At 37.6% G+C, this 16271-nt stretch overlaps 1 protein-coding gene across 1 annotated transcript; it reads right to left on the reverse strand.

Moving 5' to 3' along the window:
- Positions 1-421: 421 nt before the first annotated feature.
- LOC134226628 (senecionine N-oxygenase-like) lies at positions 422-5839 on the reverse strand. The gene is made up of 3 exons (XM_062707514.1): positions 5588-5839; positions 2415-2982; positions 422-2344 (listed from the first exon to the last, which is right to left on the reverse strand). Exons 1-3 carry the CDS (start codon positions 5600-5602, stop codon positions 1641-1643), a joined length of 1287 nt encoding a protein of 428 aa, XP_062563498.1. The 5' UTR covers positions 5603-5839; the 3' UTR covers positions 422-1640.
- Positions 5840-16271: the final 10432 nt, after the last annotated feature.

Below are 16271 nucleotides of genomic sequence, written 5' to 3' on the forward strand. Positions count from 1 at the left end.
ACAAATCATACAAAAATAGTAATTTTCAACGGTTCTCAAAGTAGTTGCAGAGCATTATTAAACACTTACAAAGACAATTATTTAATCAATAAACTCATTACATTGGTTAGTTACAATCATTTTGATGAAATAATCATACAGTGGATTCCAGGACATATCAATTTAACAGGTAATGACAAATCCGACACAGCGGCAAAATTAGGCATACAAAGATTACAACAGGAAAATTACGCACTTACTATGGGTGACTGTTTATTGAATTTCAAACGAGAACAAGAAAGGAATGAAACACTATGAAATAATGAATAAAATAGAACTTAAACCATGGTATTATAATATTAGGCTATCAACAACAGAGACAATTATTCTCAATACAATCAGAACATATCAGATAGCGACAAAAGACAGACTAGTAAAATGGAATTTAATTAACTCAGACCTTTGTTCAACCTGTAACACACCAGAAACTCTTCACCATATTCTATATGACTGTGCTAAACTATCGACGATTAGAAACAAATTCCCCGTGCTCCACAATAAAATAGACCTAAATATCATTTTGAAGAAAAAAAATATTGATGAATACCTCCAAATATCAGAGTTTATCAACCAGGAAAAGATTAATGTTTGAATGTTTTAACTTTCACTTGTGAATATTACCATTGATTTCTGTCCGAACATGCTCCGTTGTAGTTTGGTTTCCTTCATATGCTTTGAGGATAGTCAAAAAGTCTAACATTCGCGTAACCGTCATTTTAAATAAAATGTTAATTTAATTCAATCTAATTTGACACTTGGCAAATATGGACCAACAGGTCTGTGCCATCAAAAGGAGAAAAAAAAAAGAAAAATAAATTGACACATGAATATCGGGTGTATGAACTTATGGATATTACTAAGCTTATTCAACACGACAGACTACGGTTGGCTGGACATGTTGTTTCGAACTGCGGAATAGCGTCAAGCGAAGATAATATTCAATAGAGTAGCCGGAAGACGCCGTAGGCTTTGTAGAAGGCCGCCTACACGATGGCTTTCTACAGTTCAGGGTTGTTACGACTACGCGAATTTTGCAATTTTCGCAGATTTGGCGCGGATTTAGCGCAGATTTAGTTTAAGGTGAAAATTTAATAAATAAAATGTTAGATCTCAGGATTCTCTAGACAGCACTTTCGGAAGCCATTGGTCAACGTTGTATCTTTATCGACCATATTATCGTCCACCGATCGCTTCAATTGTGGTGCAAATTCATGTCTTCTCAATGGGTCACCAGCACGATAAGTACGCCAATCAATGAGACACTTATTCCAAGCTCCAAAAACTCTTGTAAATAGGATATTCCTTTGGCGAGGTAAATCGTGACAAGAAAACCTGTAGTAGCACTAGACATAATGTAGGAATTCAAAATTTGTTTATTGTTTTTATTTGTAAGTAGTTTCATGAGTAGTTATGAGGTATAACATAAAAAGAGTTTTGAAATTGTAATCACATTGCTTTTTTTCAGCAAACTTCCATTGCACACTATTTTTTAAGTATTAAGTTATATAAATTTTAAACTTATACTAATTCTAAGTATTTAATAAATAAACAAAAGTTTTCGGTAACAGCCAAAGTAAGTCACCAAATACACAAATTCGAATCTAATTGATTTTTACATAAGTTTCATTGTCAATAATTCTAAATTTGTCTTTCCGAAAATTGACCAAATCTTCACTGAACCGAAAGGCACAAAGTTTATGCAGCTTCTTGATTACCGGCTTGATAGGCTCCACCTCGGCTGTGTGTGCCAAATCTTCGTAGTACCGATCCTCTTGCGGTCCCATCATGTGCGCCTGGCGCTTCTTCATACCTCTACTCCAGCGTTCCTCCATCTCAGCATTGGTATCGGCTTCCATCTCTTCTTGCGAAGGCAGCTGCTTCTCTCCACTAAAGAACTTAATGCAGAATCGAGCCTGCAAGTCCATCATCTGGGCCGCGCAAACATAGTACGGCAATCCTATGAACGCCATCGTCGGATAACGGATGTTGATACAGTGTTTGTACAGCTTCTGGACATAATTGTCCTCTACAATAATTCCGCAATCACAGCTCAAGAATGGGAATGTGTATTTGTACCCTGTACTGTAGCAAATTACACTGAAATCTTGCGATGTTCCGTCCGCAAAAACCACACCAGTCTCGGTCAACCGAGCCACGTCATGCTTTAGAATTACGTTGTCCGGGAAAACTGTTTTCGGTGTATCCTTCAAGTGGTGACTCAAAGTAACCCGTTCGGCCTTTTTGGAAATTTCATACGCCATATCCATACCGGAGGGACCAGCTCCGATCACCAACACTGTTTCACCTAAAATTGCAAAAAAAGAGTTATTGTAGTCAAATTGTTCAGTAAATCAAGTGTATGTAAAACAACTAACCGACAAATGGGTCGTTACATCGATAATCATGGCTGTGCATCTGCTTTCCTTTATATAAATTTATCCCAGGGTAGTTTGGTAACCTGGGCGTGTGATAGTGACCGTTGCATACCAACACGTAATCAAAGTAGAATGTCTTCAATTGATCATTCGGACAATCTCGAACAATTACTTCCCATTGTTTCTCGTCCTTGGTGGGCTTGATTCGTATGACGTAGTGGCTGAACTTTATACATTCCGTAATTCCGAAGTAATCCGAAAAATATTGGAAAAATCTCAGCATATCCTCCGCTGGAATGTAGCTGCTGTCCTGTTCCGGAATCGGGAAATCCGGATAGCCCATGATCTCCTTGGGTAGGTTGGTCTTCAAGCCCTTGTACATGCTGGAATGTACATCTATGCCGTACTCATTCTTGTCCACCTCCTCGTTGAACACCCACGTGCCTCCCAATTGCGACGCCATCTCGAATACGGTCACTTCACCACCCGATTGAAGAGCATGACGGGCGGTGCACAATCCGGCGGTTCCTGCACCAATCACGCAGTAGGTGCGTGGTTTTCCGTTAGTCTGTATAAGTAAGAAGGTTTTGAAGGATTTACTTAATGGTTAGCATTTAGAACGCAATAGGCGTAATTTTGTCGGAACATGCTTAAAAAACACAAAAGACTTCAGCGAACTATATATTAAATTCCTCGAAATGGCAAAGTAATAATTAATAAATTCAGGCGCCATATGAAACATATTTTTCACCTCTCCAACACTTTTGCTCCAAATTTATTTATGAATTTTATTAATTTTTATTAAAAATCATTCAAAATTAATTATTTTCGAATAAAAGTTATACTAACATAAGAATTGACGTGTGCACTGCTCCGAAAATATTCGAAATTGGCGTCACGCCGGAAGCCATTTTAGCCGGTGACGGCGAAATGATTTCTCAATATCGTGTTTTTTTAGAAATTTCCTACCCGGAGTAAGTTTACCCATGGAATTGTTCTTGCTTTCCATGGAAATTCCTTACCAAGAAATTTTCCTGAGCTCTGCCGGGAAATTCTTCTGAAAATCGACTGAAAACACCTTCCACCAATTCTTGTTCTCCTTTTGAATTTTTTTGAGATTTATTTCTTTTTTTAACTCCTCTAAGAGCTAATTCTCTGTGCCGTTGAGCTATTCTCCACGGAAAATTCTTTATTTTCTCGAGAGACTCTCCCGAATTTCCTCTACTCCGAAAATAACATTTTTTCGAAAATTAAGCATCCCCAGTTTTCGGAGAATTGTTGTACATACAATCGTTCTTGAATGCATTCTATATCTATCGTCTATTATGCCTAACGAGCTATAATTTTGAGTACATGTACAGTCATAAAGTGTAGTCAATCCTTTCCATGTTTGAAAACTCGATTTGTGACTATAGGAGTCGTGGGTTTTCTTTTTCTTTTCTTTATTTGAACATTATGTGCTGTTACTGAATACTCGATTTGTCTGTTTAGTAATTTCTTTTGGATATAGTCGGAGTGCTATTCAAATAGGTGCCATAATCCGGGGGAACATTGATGAATTTTCTTATTGTTTTCCTCCGTAAATGAAATAATGAATTTTTTATTCATATTTTTAAAACGAGTACTGCTACCTGTAGAACGTATAAGGATGTTGTTCTTTAATATTTGAAACTTTTAAACTTATTTAAAAAATATCAATTCAATCAAAGTTAATTGCCTGTATTCCGGGTATTAAAGCACCCGATTGATCGTAGCAGTCATTGCCCGTTGATAGACGTGTTTTTCGTAACAGCATCTTTTTTCTGTGGCCAAAAACTGTTGAACCGTGTTAAAGTCTAGTTAAAGTCCCTCTAATAAACTGTTAAAAGTGAGGGTACCCGCTAAGCTGCGGAGGACGACGGCGGAGGTCCTTCGTAGCTTAGTAGGAAAAGCACCTGTCTAGCGTACTGGTTTCGTGGAATCAAAACCCCACCGAAGGGAGTGATTACCCTCCAATACCTTTTCCGAACTAAATCTATCACATGTTGTTCATATTCATAATCGAGTTTCAGACATAGTAATTAAACTCCGGGTGGCTCAATACCCGGAACATAGGCAATTAACTTTGAATGTACCAAAAACGATTGCAAAAACCGTGAACGTGTCCCTGACTGAAGCGACACGAAAATATGAATTCTTATTATACAACATTCACTACGAGTTGAGTCAAGTACGAGACACTGAAGACGGCCTTACCGTTGAGGTCGAAATATGTATGTGCAATTATTACAACGTGGAGGTATTATGTGGAATAATACTTAACTCGCCTTATGACAGGTGAAGACATTCCACCAAAAGTAATTTTCTTACAAAACATAGTTGTCCTTCAAAAACTCAAGCTATTGACCGAAAGTTTTACTCAATTACCCCTTTTTCTGTTAAAATATGTATAATGGAATAGGAGAAGTGCACCGGTTATGGCCAACTTAGTGCCTAATTTGGCCAACCCTGGAAACACAAATTTTTCCAAAATAATCGATCAGTTGAAAGCAGCGTTGAATCGTGAGGGATATATCTTTTGATGGAACTAATAAAACCCTCGCGAATTGCTTTATTTTTGGAGTTATTCGCAAAATTGGCCAAATTAGGAACATGGCCAAAACCGGTACAGTTCCCCTAATACTAAATTCTGAGAAGTAAAATAATAAATCCCTGATTATAACTTCAAAATAGCATGGCCAACATAGATTGGCTGATGATTCAATAAATCAGCTATGTATGCTGTTTCGTTTTATACGATTCCCCTTTCCACAGCCATAATAAATCAACAAACTCTTATCTCAAACTATTGCCATCGACTGTTCATGTAGTGTGGTGATTCTTCACTAAAACAACAACACATGCCCACAAATAAGCTCATTAGTTTCTTCTTCACTTGTTTTTAGCGAAAAATGATGGAGTGTCAATTCTCTTACTATAAGTTCATTGGATGAGGTTTTCACAACTGCAATTAAAACTGGTTCACACTGGCAGGCAATTATTTGTCATTTGTTGGTAAATTGTCCCAAGTATGCTCCAAATCTCGCTCCAAATATGATGCAACTTATGGAGCACATTGCAATGTTATTTGTCCGTTTAACTGCTATCACTCTTTGTGTTGTTTACATAAACTTAAGATCGTTATTTAAACTTACTTTGTCGTTCACCATCGTTGTAGGTAGTCGGCTTATCAAACGTAGATTATGTGCTGCGCTTGCCTATGAATATTTCGACTTATCCCTTTTCAAGTCACTATATTTGCGTTGACCAATTTCACCAGATCTTTACTATCGCACTGTGCACCGCAGACTATCGATTCGCAGTGTTGACTTGTGGCTATTTATTAACAGCGTCTATCACGATCAACCGTTTTGCATCAATCCTCAGCCGCTAGTAGTTTCCCATCGTTTTCGTAGAACCGCGCTGCGGATCATTCTCAGCTCAACTTCGTTCAACATCGGGATTCCAATCGGGCTTTCCGTCGTGAAAAGAAATGATTAATTAGCCGCATGTATGGAACCTATCAATTGGAAGTTCAGATTTACAAATCCTTTAAAGCTCAACATTGATAGTATAACATTGCTGCACGACTGCACACAGTCAACATAAGACTTCAATCAGACAGTCATAAACATACAGCGTGCGACGAACACCTACATGTACAGATCATGCAATCAGTCGATCCAAATGAATCCATAATTCCGTTACAGAATGCTTATAGTTTATACAGTGACCACTGACCACTATCGCATACTAAAGCGTGACGAATGCAAGTTACTATCTATTCTGCAGATAGAACAGCTGAAATTCTTATCATCGTACTCATAGACGAGCCCCTCTTCGAACTCTATCTACTTGACCTAGGCAATAAGCCTGACTCAAACGTGTTTCTTTTCTGTTGTGCACACTTTGAAACCCACATGCACGTCGCTTACTCATACTTATCGCCAAACGTAAACAGTTCGATTGCATCTTCCTGTGCGTACAAGAAGACTTTGGCTGCAGAGATAAGACCAGCGAGTAACCGACGAAACATTCCGCATACTACACTTCCATATGACCTATGCCAGCTGTTTTCGAAAGCGTTAGAAAGTTCTTGCGATAACCAAAATGACGTTAGCAGCCATGAAAAAACGGCAGACACAGTTTTCGTCGCGCATTATAATAAGTGGAATTTCTCAGAATTTCGAACAAAACACGTGTCCAGTTTTACAAAACAACATGTTTGTGTAACCTACGCAAATGCTCCAGCAGAACAATCGTAAGTAGTTTATTACACTATTTAGTTGTGGCATAAACAGATTCAATACTCAATTGATTTGAGGGAGAATGGTATAAAACTCTGAATCTTCAATTAATATTTTATTCATGAAGCTTAGATAGTTTTTTCGTTGGCCATTAATCAATCCGTTAATTTTTCTTATTGATTTATTGTTTGTTTAGTTGTTTATTTCACAAATATCAGACATTTATGCTTTTGTTGGGGTATAATATTCCTGATTCGAATATTTCCTAGAACGGCCCAAATTTCAATTCAAAGCCAATCAACTGCCAATCAACTCATTCACAAATATCATAACGCAAAAAACATAGGTTTGAAGCCCCACCCACCCCTCTGTGACTTGTTTGTACCATTTTCTTTACACTCACGCATAACGTCTTACCAAAATTTCACATAAAAAATGATAAATTGATATTTTAGTGAACTCTACCTTAATGTTCTACATAGAACATAACAATACTGTCAAATAAAAATAGTTTATTATATAATTTTATCATCAAAAATGTTACCCATAACAGACAAAAATGAACAAGTATTAAAGGTCTATCATTCAAAGTTAATTGCCTATATTCCGGGTATTAAGCCACCCGGAGTGGTTATTAATTACTATTTCTGAAACTCGATTTATGCATAGCATATGCACAACATGTGATAGATTTAGTTCGAAAAAGGTATTGGAGGGTAACCACTTCCTTCGGTGGAGTTTGATCCCACGAAACCAGTACGCTAGACCAGCGGTTCTCAACCTGGGGTACATGTACCCCTGGGGATCCCTTCACTGGACTCAGGGGGTACCTCAGACAAAAATGTGTAATGGCGGATGAATTTCAATTTTTATCAAAAAATAGTGATAAAGTTTTGATAATTGTGTATTTTTTTCCATTTAAAGACATAGCCTTGTACATAATATTCAAGGCGATCAGTAAATCGCCTTATAAACAATGTTGGTTGAATAAAGGTTCCCTCAAATCTAAACGATTTTATCGCCGCGATTCTATCGTTGGGTCGCTTCAGGCAATATTCCATTTACGTTTCCATACCAGCGTTTACGATTCCATTTACGTTTCCATACCGGCGACAGAATCGCTTCGCAATTGTTGCGTCGCGTGTGTTAGAGGGAACCTCAAGCTAGTTTTTAAGTCGAAAAAGGCTATTTTTGCTCCAATGCTTGTTAGGCGAGGTCTATTGAATCCTGCCCTCCACAACGTGCACAGTGGATGAAATGCTGTGGTTTTGTCCCACATTTTTTCAAAATCAAAAAGACAAAAATCAGTTATGAGAAATGTCAAAAAACGTCATGGGATTGCTATTACTAATTTGCTAGTAACTTTTTCTGCAATTATTTATTATTCGATTTTTTTTATTAACATGAAGGATCCTAGAACTATGTAAAACAGATCAGTGTTCTAAATACAAAGTGTGAGGCATAAGAACGATATTGTGGAATGTAATGACATTAATGTCATTTAACACTAATTGGACTCTCGCGTCGCAAATTTCAAATTTAAAGCAAGTTTTAGGATCCTTTAAGGGTTACATGTTTATATAGAAAAAAAATCTAGTGAAAATAGTATTTAACAAATTAGTCTAATTGCCTCTTTAAGCAGCTCGGTGAACTCTTTTAAAGAGGCTCGGAGGACTCCTTTCAAGATGGTCGGAAGCCTACTTTCAAGAGGCCCAGAAACATCCTTTTAAGAGGTTCGGAAGTCTCCCTTCAAGAAGTTTTTCCGTAAGGACCGATAGGCCCAGATGTCTTCTTTCAAGAGGCCCGCAAGACTTCTTTCAAGCTTTTTTTCTTCAAATTTTCTTCCTTTTTCTTTTTTCTTTCTTTGAAAAGGCTTGGAGGGCTCTTTTAAAAAGGCTCGGAGGGCTTCTTTAAAGAGGCTCGGAGGCCTCATTTCAAAAAAAGGTTCGTAAGCCTCTTTTCAAGAGGCTTGTAGACCTCTTTTCTAGTGGTTTGGAAGCTTCCCTTTGAAGTGGCTTGGAAGAATTTTTTTAAAAGGCTCGGATTTTTTCTTTTAAGAGGCTCAGAAGCTTCGTTTTAAGTGGCTCGAAAGCCGTCATCCAAGAGGATCGTAATCCTCCTTTCAAGAGGCATGGAAGCCTTCTTTCAAGAGGCTCGAAAGCCTTCCTTTCAAGTGGCTTGGAAACCTTCTTTCAATAGGCTCGGAAGCCTCCTTTCAAGAAGCTCGGAAGCCTCTCTTCAAGAATCTTTGAACTAGTTTTTCAAGAAGATTAGCAGCCTACTTTCAAGAAACTCGGAAGCCTCTTTTTAAGTAGCTCGAAAATTATCGGAGACAAGCCTAGGGCTGAAAGTCTCTTTAATAAAGATACGACTGGCTCGAAAACCGCCTTTCAAAAGGCCCCTAAGCTTTACATCAAGAGGCTCAGAAGATGCTCGATGAATAAACCTAATTTGAATTGAAAAGTTTCACGGACTTATGAAAACTTTATGGAGAGCAATTGATCAGGTAAATTTTTCATATATCTTATGAATTACGCTTACTTCGGTTTACAGCAAAAAAAATATAGGGGATACCTAATTTAATGTAGAAGTTCGAAGGGGTACCTCTCAAGAAGAAGGTTGAAAACCGCTGCGCTAGACAGTCGCTTTCCCTTTTAAGCTATGAAGGAACTCAGTCGTCCTCCGCAGCTTAGAGGGTACTAATGAAACCAAATTCCCAGCACCAGGCACGTAGCCGAACTCTCGCAATCCATTTACAGAACTAACTCTCCCATATGTATTTTTGTACAATGCCTAACTACTTACTACTTACTAGAATACTTAATACCCTACTTGGTTGGCACGTGCCTGGTGCTGGAAATTGGATTTCATCTGTACCCTCTAAGCTGCGGAGGACGACGGAGGTCCTTCGTAGCTTAATAGCGAAAGCACCTGTCTAGCGTACTGGTTTCGTGGAATCAAACCTCACCAAAGCCAGAGGTAATAAACTTTAGAGGAAGATTATCGCTGTTGTCACTGCCGAAACATCTTTTGATGGTGAGGATAGGGCGCTTTCCATCAGAGATGGAAAAATCAGTGCGTTTTGACAGTTGTGTGAGTGGCATTGGACAGGCCTATTATCATGAACAGGTCTAGCATGCATGTGTCAAATGACAGATCGTGTCAGTCATCGTGAGTGAGTATACACATTCGCAGTCAGTCGATCCCACCTTCCTCGCGAGTCCAGCAGTACAAACATGATGGGTGACAAATATGCGCGATGTTGTATTACACATTTGGCGATCCTGCCAGGAGTTCTTAAAAATATATCGCATGAAGTCACCCATCATGTTAATATAAGTGTGTGAAAGAAAACAATTTCGGACGTAGCCGAAAAAGTAAAAGCAGCGGAGCTTTTTGTATCGGTAAGAAGAGTGACGATTAATGTATCTTTGTCAATGGGATTCTGCTTTTTGGTTGTTGTCCACGGACCCAAATCCGATTTTTTTTTCGCAATGGTTTGGACAGTTTTGTTTGCTTGCTCTAATTTGGGAGATAAATTTATCCATCAGTGTCAAATTACCTCAATACTGATTTCTTTTGCGAAAGTGTGTGCGAATTTTGAATGTTTACGTTTGTTACAGGAGAAAATGATGCAAAACGCCCCCACTACTGAATAATGCAACATGATACAATCATGAACACAATAAGCAAACTACAGTTTTAAAACGATTTTGCGCTCAAAACCTCAAAGTTCATTTTGAAAATTAAATTAATTTAAAATTAAAATGTTCAAATGTTTTTATTACAATAGTTTGAATTATCCAGAATACGTATTCGTACTGTTCTTTGAATCTAAGTGTAATGGATTGTAATGTGTTAGAGAAATTTTCTACTTTGAGGATGGCTAGTGTTGGCTACGAGGTTGGCTAAGTTTCGAAAGATCGCGGTACTCTTTGAATGTTTTTCAACTATTCTTTGGAAAATCTAAGGTTCAATTTGGGATGGGACTTTGGAAGAGAAAGTGTAACGTCATCTGCATTCAGCCAAACGCTACTACGAACTATCATATGCAGCTAGCATCTTGAATAAAATATTTTGAATTACATTTGATTATCAAAGACTTCTCTCCTTTGAAGAGTATTAGAACATATCCGTGATGCCTAATATTATAAACTTATGAATGTGTTTTATTCCGATATGAAAACCATCGTGAAACATAAATTACACTTTCACGAATTGGAAACACTTATAGTGCTATGAAAAGTCGGTCAACTGTGATAAGAAGAAGAATAAAAGACAAAACTATGAAAAAAACGAATCGTTTTCGCATGCGTTGGCTCGGGGAGCGACAGAGGTCAATAAGGAGAGCTTGATTGGTGTAGCTGTAGATGAATTACAGTTCTGCGTGGTGAATGTTCACATTCAAGTGAATGATCACAATTATGCGTGGTGGGACGCCCGTATTCAAGTGTTCCTTCCTCTGCGTTGGTGGGACGCCCGCAAGAAGAATAGTGTTATTGTGGATCGGAATGATCACAATTTAGCGTGGTGGGACGCCCGCATTCAAGTGTTTCTTCCTCTGCGTTGGTGGGACGCCCGCAAGAAGAACGGTGTTATTGTGGATCGGAATGATCACAATTTTGCGTGGTGCGACGCCCGCATTCAAGTGTTTCTTCCTCTGCATTGGTGGGACGCCCGCAAGAAGAACGGTGTTATTGTGGATCGGAATGATCACAATTATGCGTGGTGGGACGCCCGTATTCAAGTGTTCCTTCCTCTGCGTTGGTGGGACGCCCGCAAGAAGAATAGTGTTATTGTGGATCGGAATGATCATAATTTAGCGTGGTGGGACGCCCGCATTCAAGTGTTTCTTCCTCTGCGTTGGTGGGACGCCCGCAAGAAGAACGGTGTTATTGTGGATCGGAATGATCACAATTTTGCGTGGTGAGACGCCCGCATTCAAGTGGTTCTTCCTCTGCGTTGGTGGGACGCCCGCAAGAAGAACGGTGTTATAGTTTGGTGTTGTAGATCCGAAAGATCACAGGTACACAAGAGATTTGATTTAACTGAGATTAGATATTAGGCCATGATTTGGAGCTGTTTATCGGGCTTTTTTTTAGTTACGGCATCTGTTTTTTTTTTGCTGGTTGTTTCACAACTGTGAATGCACAGTGAATTGGACGTGTATTCGAAAAAAGTAGAAGTAGTGGTAGTGATTTGAAGTACAAGTGAAATGTTACTTCACGAGTTGCTAGTACAATTGCGAGTTGAGAAGCCCACTGCACGGGAGTTCCTTGAGAGTGGTTTCCCATATGCGTGTGTGGCACCATTTAAGTGGGCTCTTCGATTATGAAATGAGATGCTCGCAATACAATGGTGTGCCTGGAATGATTGTTTGCTGCAAGATGCTTTTGTATCATGATGAGAGAGTAACCGAATGATACATAATATGTCGTAGGTGTTATTTTTTTCATGCAGAAGAAAAGGGTGACAGCATTTTTTTTTTGGAGTAGAGGGGAGATGTGTGGCATTGGACAGGCCTAAATTAAAAAAAATGTTACGGAATGTCATGACATTAATGTAATTTGACATTAATTCGGCTCTCACGCCGCCAATATCATATTTAGAGAAATTACCAGTTAGAAAAAGTTTTCGGGTCCTTTAAAGGCTACATGTTTATATGGAAAACATAATTGCAAATGATTTGTGAAAAAAGTTATTAGCAAATTAGTCCCATAACATCGAAATGACATTTCCCGTCACTGCTCTAAACGCTCTAAACAGATCAAACACGATGGCAGTCAGAAAACAGCGAGACAGAAAGTTTTCGCTGACCCAATAAGCCGCATGTAAAATCAGTCATTACGAAGGACATAAAAGATAATACGACTCAATACAATCCGCAACGACCTATTGGCGACGACTAAAGCCATTGGCGTAACTACAGGGGGGCTTGGGGGTGGACAAAGCCCCACCTAGGATAAAACTAGCCCTTCCTAGAATTTTTGCTTTTTTTTGCATAAGTATTGCACATATTCAGCTCTTTGATTATGGGCGTAACTGAAGATAATGAATTCTTTTCATATCTCTCTTTTCGAAAGACTACAACAAGTTGAATCTATTTTACTAAGTTTTCGAATTTCGAATAATTCGGGACCGATATTTGGAATATTTTGCTAAAAGAAAAAATATTTGTTGTAAGATATCCTTAGTTATATGAGGTAGTGGGAAGTCCAATACGATTTTTAATCAATTAAATCTGCTAAGCGAAAGCTAGGGCAGAAAATGGGTATTTTTTGTTGGCGCTTGGTGCGATTTGGCAGAACACCGGCCAATTATCTGTCTTAGCTTTTTATCGCCATCCGAAAAGTACTTTTTTAAATAAAAACGTTATCACACAAAAGAATTAGTTTTGTAGATAAACGTTTACAATTCAATAAAAATTATGAAAAATTATTGAAAAACATGATTTCGGCTCCATAACGATTTACGGTAAAATAGCCGAAAGATCAAAAAAATAAACGAAAGATTAAAAAAAACGTTTGTATTCTACGGAATCAATTTAATAATGTTTGCTTACAAAAAAATGTACCCTGAAACTCGAATTGTAATAGCTTGCGATACGAATGTTAAACGCAAAGGATATTTTACTTCCTTGATTCTCAGCTCCAGATAGCTTTGCTTGAGGAAGTTGGACTATGAACGAGCCGTGATTGATATGCTGATTGGATAACTAATAGATGTTACAAGACTACAAGAAAAAGTAGTACAGCTTCTGAAATTTCAATTGAATGAAAATTTTCTAAGTAAAAAGCTGCACTTCCTGTATAGTTAAATACTAATAAAACATTACTAAACGCACCCGATGATGCGAGAAAAACATTTCACTACCGAATGCTCACTCTTTTATGATGGGTACTCAGCATAAAATGTCAAAGCTTGACCACCCGGACCACTCACATCAGAGGGCTTTTCAGATGTTTTCCGTTTTCCATCGCTGGTTGTATCATTCCGATCATTCCGCCAGCATGCTAAGATTCTTTAACGTAAATAAGTTTGTCTTCTCTGGAGTGAACCCGTGTAGAATATAAGCGGGCTTGGTAGTCATATGGCTACTGCTTCTGCCTCATACGCAGGAGGTCGTGGGTTCAATCCCAGGTCCGTTCCATTCTCCTACTTTGTATCTTTCTCTTTATTTCTCCTGTTCTAGCAATCGCTAGAACTGGAAATGGACTTCCATACCGTTTCCATTACTATTCCTATACCTTCAACTTGAGTATTCTAGCAGTAATCTGCTAGAATTGGAAATGATCTATAAAGCTCGTTTCCTACATCCAACTAGAAATTCCATCAGTTACCTTCTCCTATCTATCACATTGGCAGCTCGTTAACCAAGACGGACCTCTGCCTCTCCAACCTAACCCAGAAACTCCAACAAATTCCGCATGAACTCGTGGCAAGTGCAGAGGTATATTCGGCTTGCAGTGGGCGAGTGATTGCATCATCATTTCCTCCCCCTTCCCAACATTGACTTGCATTCTGACGTGGCAGGCGCCAGTATGACCTAACAAATGAGATCACCAGTACTTGTACATTGAAGATGTGTGCTAGTCCCAAGCAAACATCTGTTGGTTCCCTGTGCAAGAACAGCTGATCTGGTCATAATGGAGTAGCAACTACGAGCAGTCAATCAAGCTCAAGCTCAAGCTCAAGTGAGCCCGTGTAGAATATAATTCACAATTCTTGAGAAATAAAAGACCGCATTGAGAAATTTATTATTTATCATTTCGCCAGATTTATGTTTAGGGGAAGGTAGGGAGACTTGATCCCCGGGTAGACTTGATCACCCCCTGTTTTATCGAGAACTAAAGTATTTTTGTTCGTATTTTTTAGTATAGATCCTCTAGCCAAAGGACCTTTATGTGGTGAGTTATTTTTTGGATTGACAACCTTATTTATTCTGCAGGGCAGTTTGTATGTTTTGACCTTCCTAAAGATTTTTTTATTGGCCACGCACAATTTGAACAACTTTTCATAACAATGCCCAAATGCTTTCGTTTTTTTTTTTCACAGCACAAAGCCATAAATATGCTTAATGATCTGTACTGATGAAAATGTCAACATTCCATCAAAGTTTTATCGTATTTGGATTTGAAATTATTGCCTCAATATGGGGACACTTGATCCCCCATTAGTCACCCTAATCTAATCTAATCTAATCGAACACAAACGCAGCCAGTACAAAGAAAGCATCCTGGAAAATCATTGAGTTAGATGACGCCCAATAATTTTTCTTGTCAATATTGAGGCTCACAGCATACCAGTGGTATGACATAAACTTCAAAGCGGCCAGGCCCACTGCGTTGTGTTTGCCGCAGAGATGATTCTTAGAGATGTATCGTGTTAAAGTATTCACTTCAATATGATACATATCACGAATCTACAGGGGTTGAAGGATGCGTGGACATACCGTACCATACGCACCGCGTTCTTTTTAAGTTCTTATTTTGGTAGTTGTATATAAATATGTAGTGAAAAGAATAACATTATGATAAGAAATTATATCAAATTTTATATATATATTTGTAGAATACGACATCAACTAGGAGCCGAAGTTAACTCGGGATGTACATCTCTTGTAGAAGAAGCTGGAAAATATATAGAATTTTTTAGTTATGATTATCAGATAGCAGTTTATGTGCCAGGACGTCGTCTGCATAAATGTTACATGGCAGGTTGTGAAGCTTTCATTTCTGGGATGTTTTGTAGTGGGCTATGAAAATGTTAAATCATGAAAATATGAAGGTACATAATACTATAATATAAAAATAAAAAGCATGAAATTATGAAAAAAATTTAATATGAAAATAAGAAACATAACAATATAATGTAAGAAAAGAATAAAAATTGCTATATAAAAATAAAAAATATGAAAACGTGAAATTAAAAAATAAAGATACAAAAATATGAGCACACAAAAACATAAAAGCATGAGAATATGAAAATATTGAGAATTTTATATTTTAAAATTTTCAATATTTCCACAATCGCACGCCTCTATGCTTCTATGCACTTATATTTTTGTATCTTGTAATTGATGTTAAAGTATAAATTTTTGAAAATATGACAATATGAAGATCTGAAAATAATATAACATAAAAATATTAAAACACAAAAATATATAACATGGAAATATGAAAGTATAAAAGATTAAATCTTAAAAATATAAAAATACAAAAATATGAAAACGGAAACCTGAAAATATAGAAATATATAAATATGCTAATTAAATTATAACAACATGAAAGTATATGGCACATGAAAGGCAAAAAAATTGAAAATTAAATATTAGAAATTATAACAATATGGAAATATGATAGCATGAAAAAAGAAAATACACATATATGAAAATCCAAAGGATTTAAATATGGAATTCGAAATTTAAAAACACAAAATATGAACATATACAGATATAAAAAATGTGAAAGCATGAAAATATAAAAGCATCATACAGTCGGGATTCGCTGGTTGGGATTTTAATACTTGGGTCGCTTTTTCGTTGGGCCTCCGCTGGTTGGGCCATGGCCCAACTAAAAAGCAACCGTACGTC

This window comes from Armigeres subalbatus, chromosome 3, assembly GCF_024139115.2.
Source record: "Armigeres subalbatus isolate Guangzhou_Male chromosome 3, GZ_Asu_2, whole genome shotgun sequence".
Taxonomy (NCBI): domain Eukaryota; kingdom Metazoa; phylum Arthropoda; class Insecta; order Diptera; family Culicidae; genus Armigeres; species Armigeres subalbatus.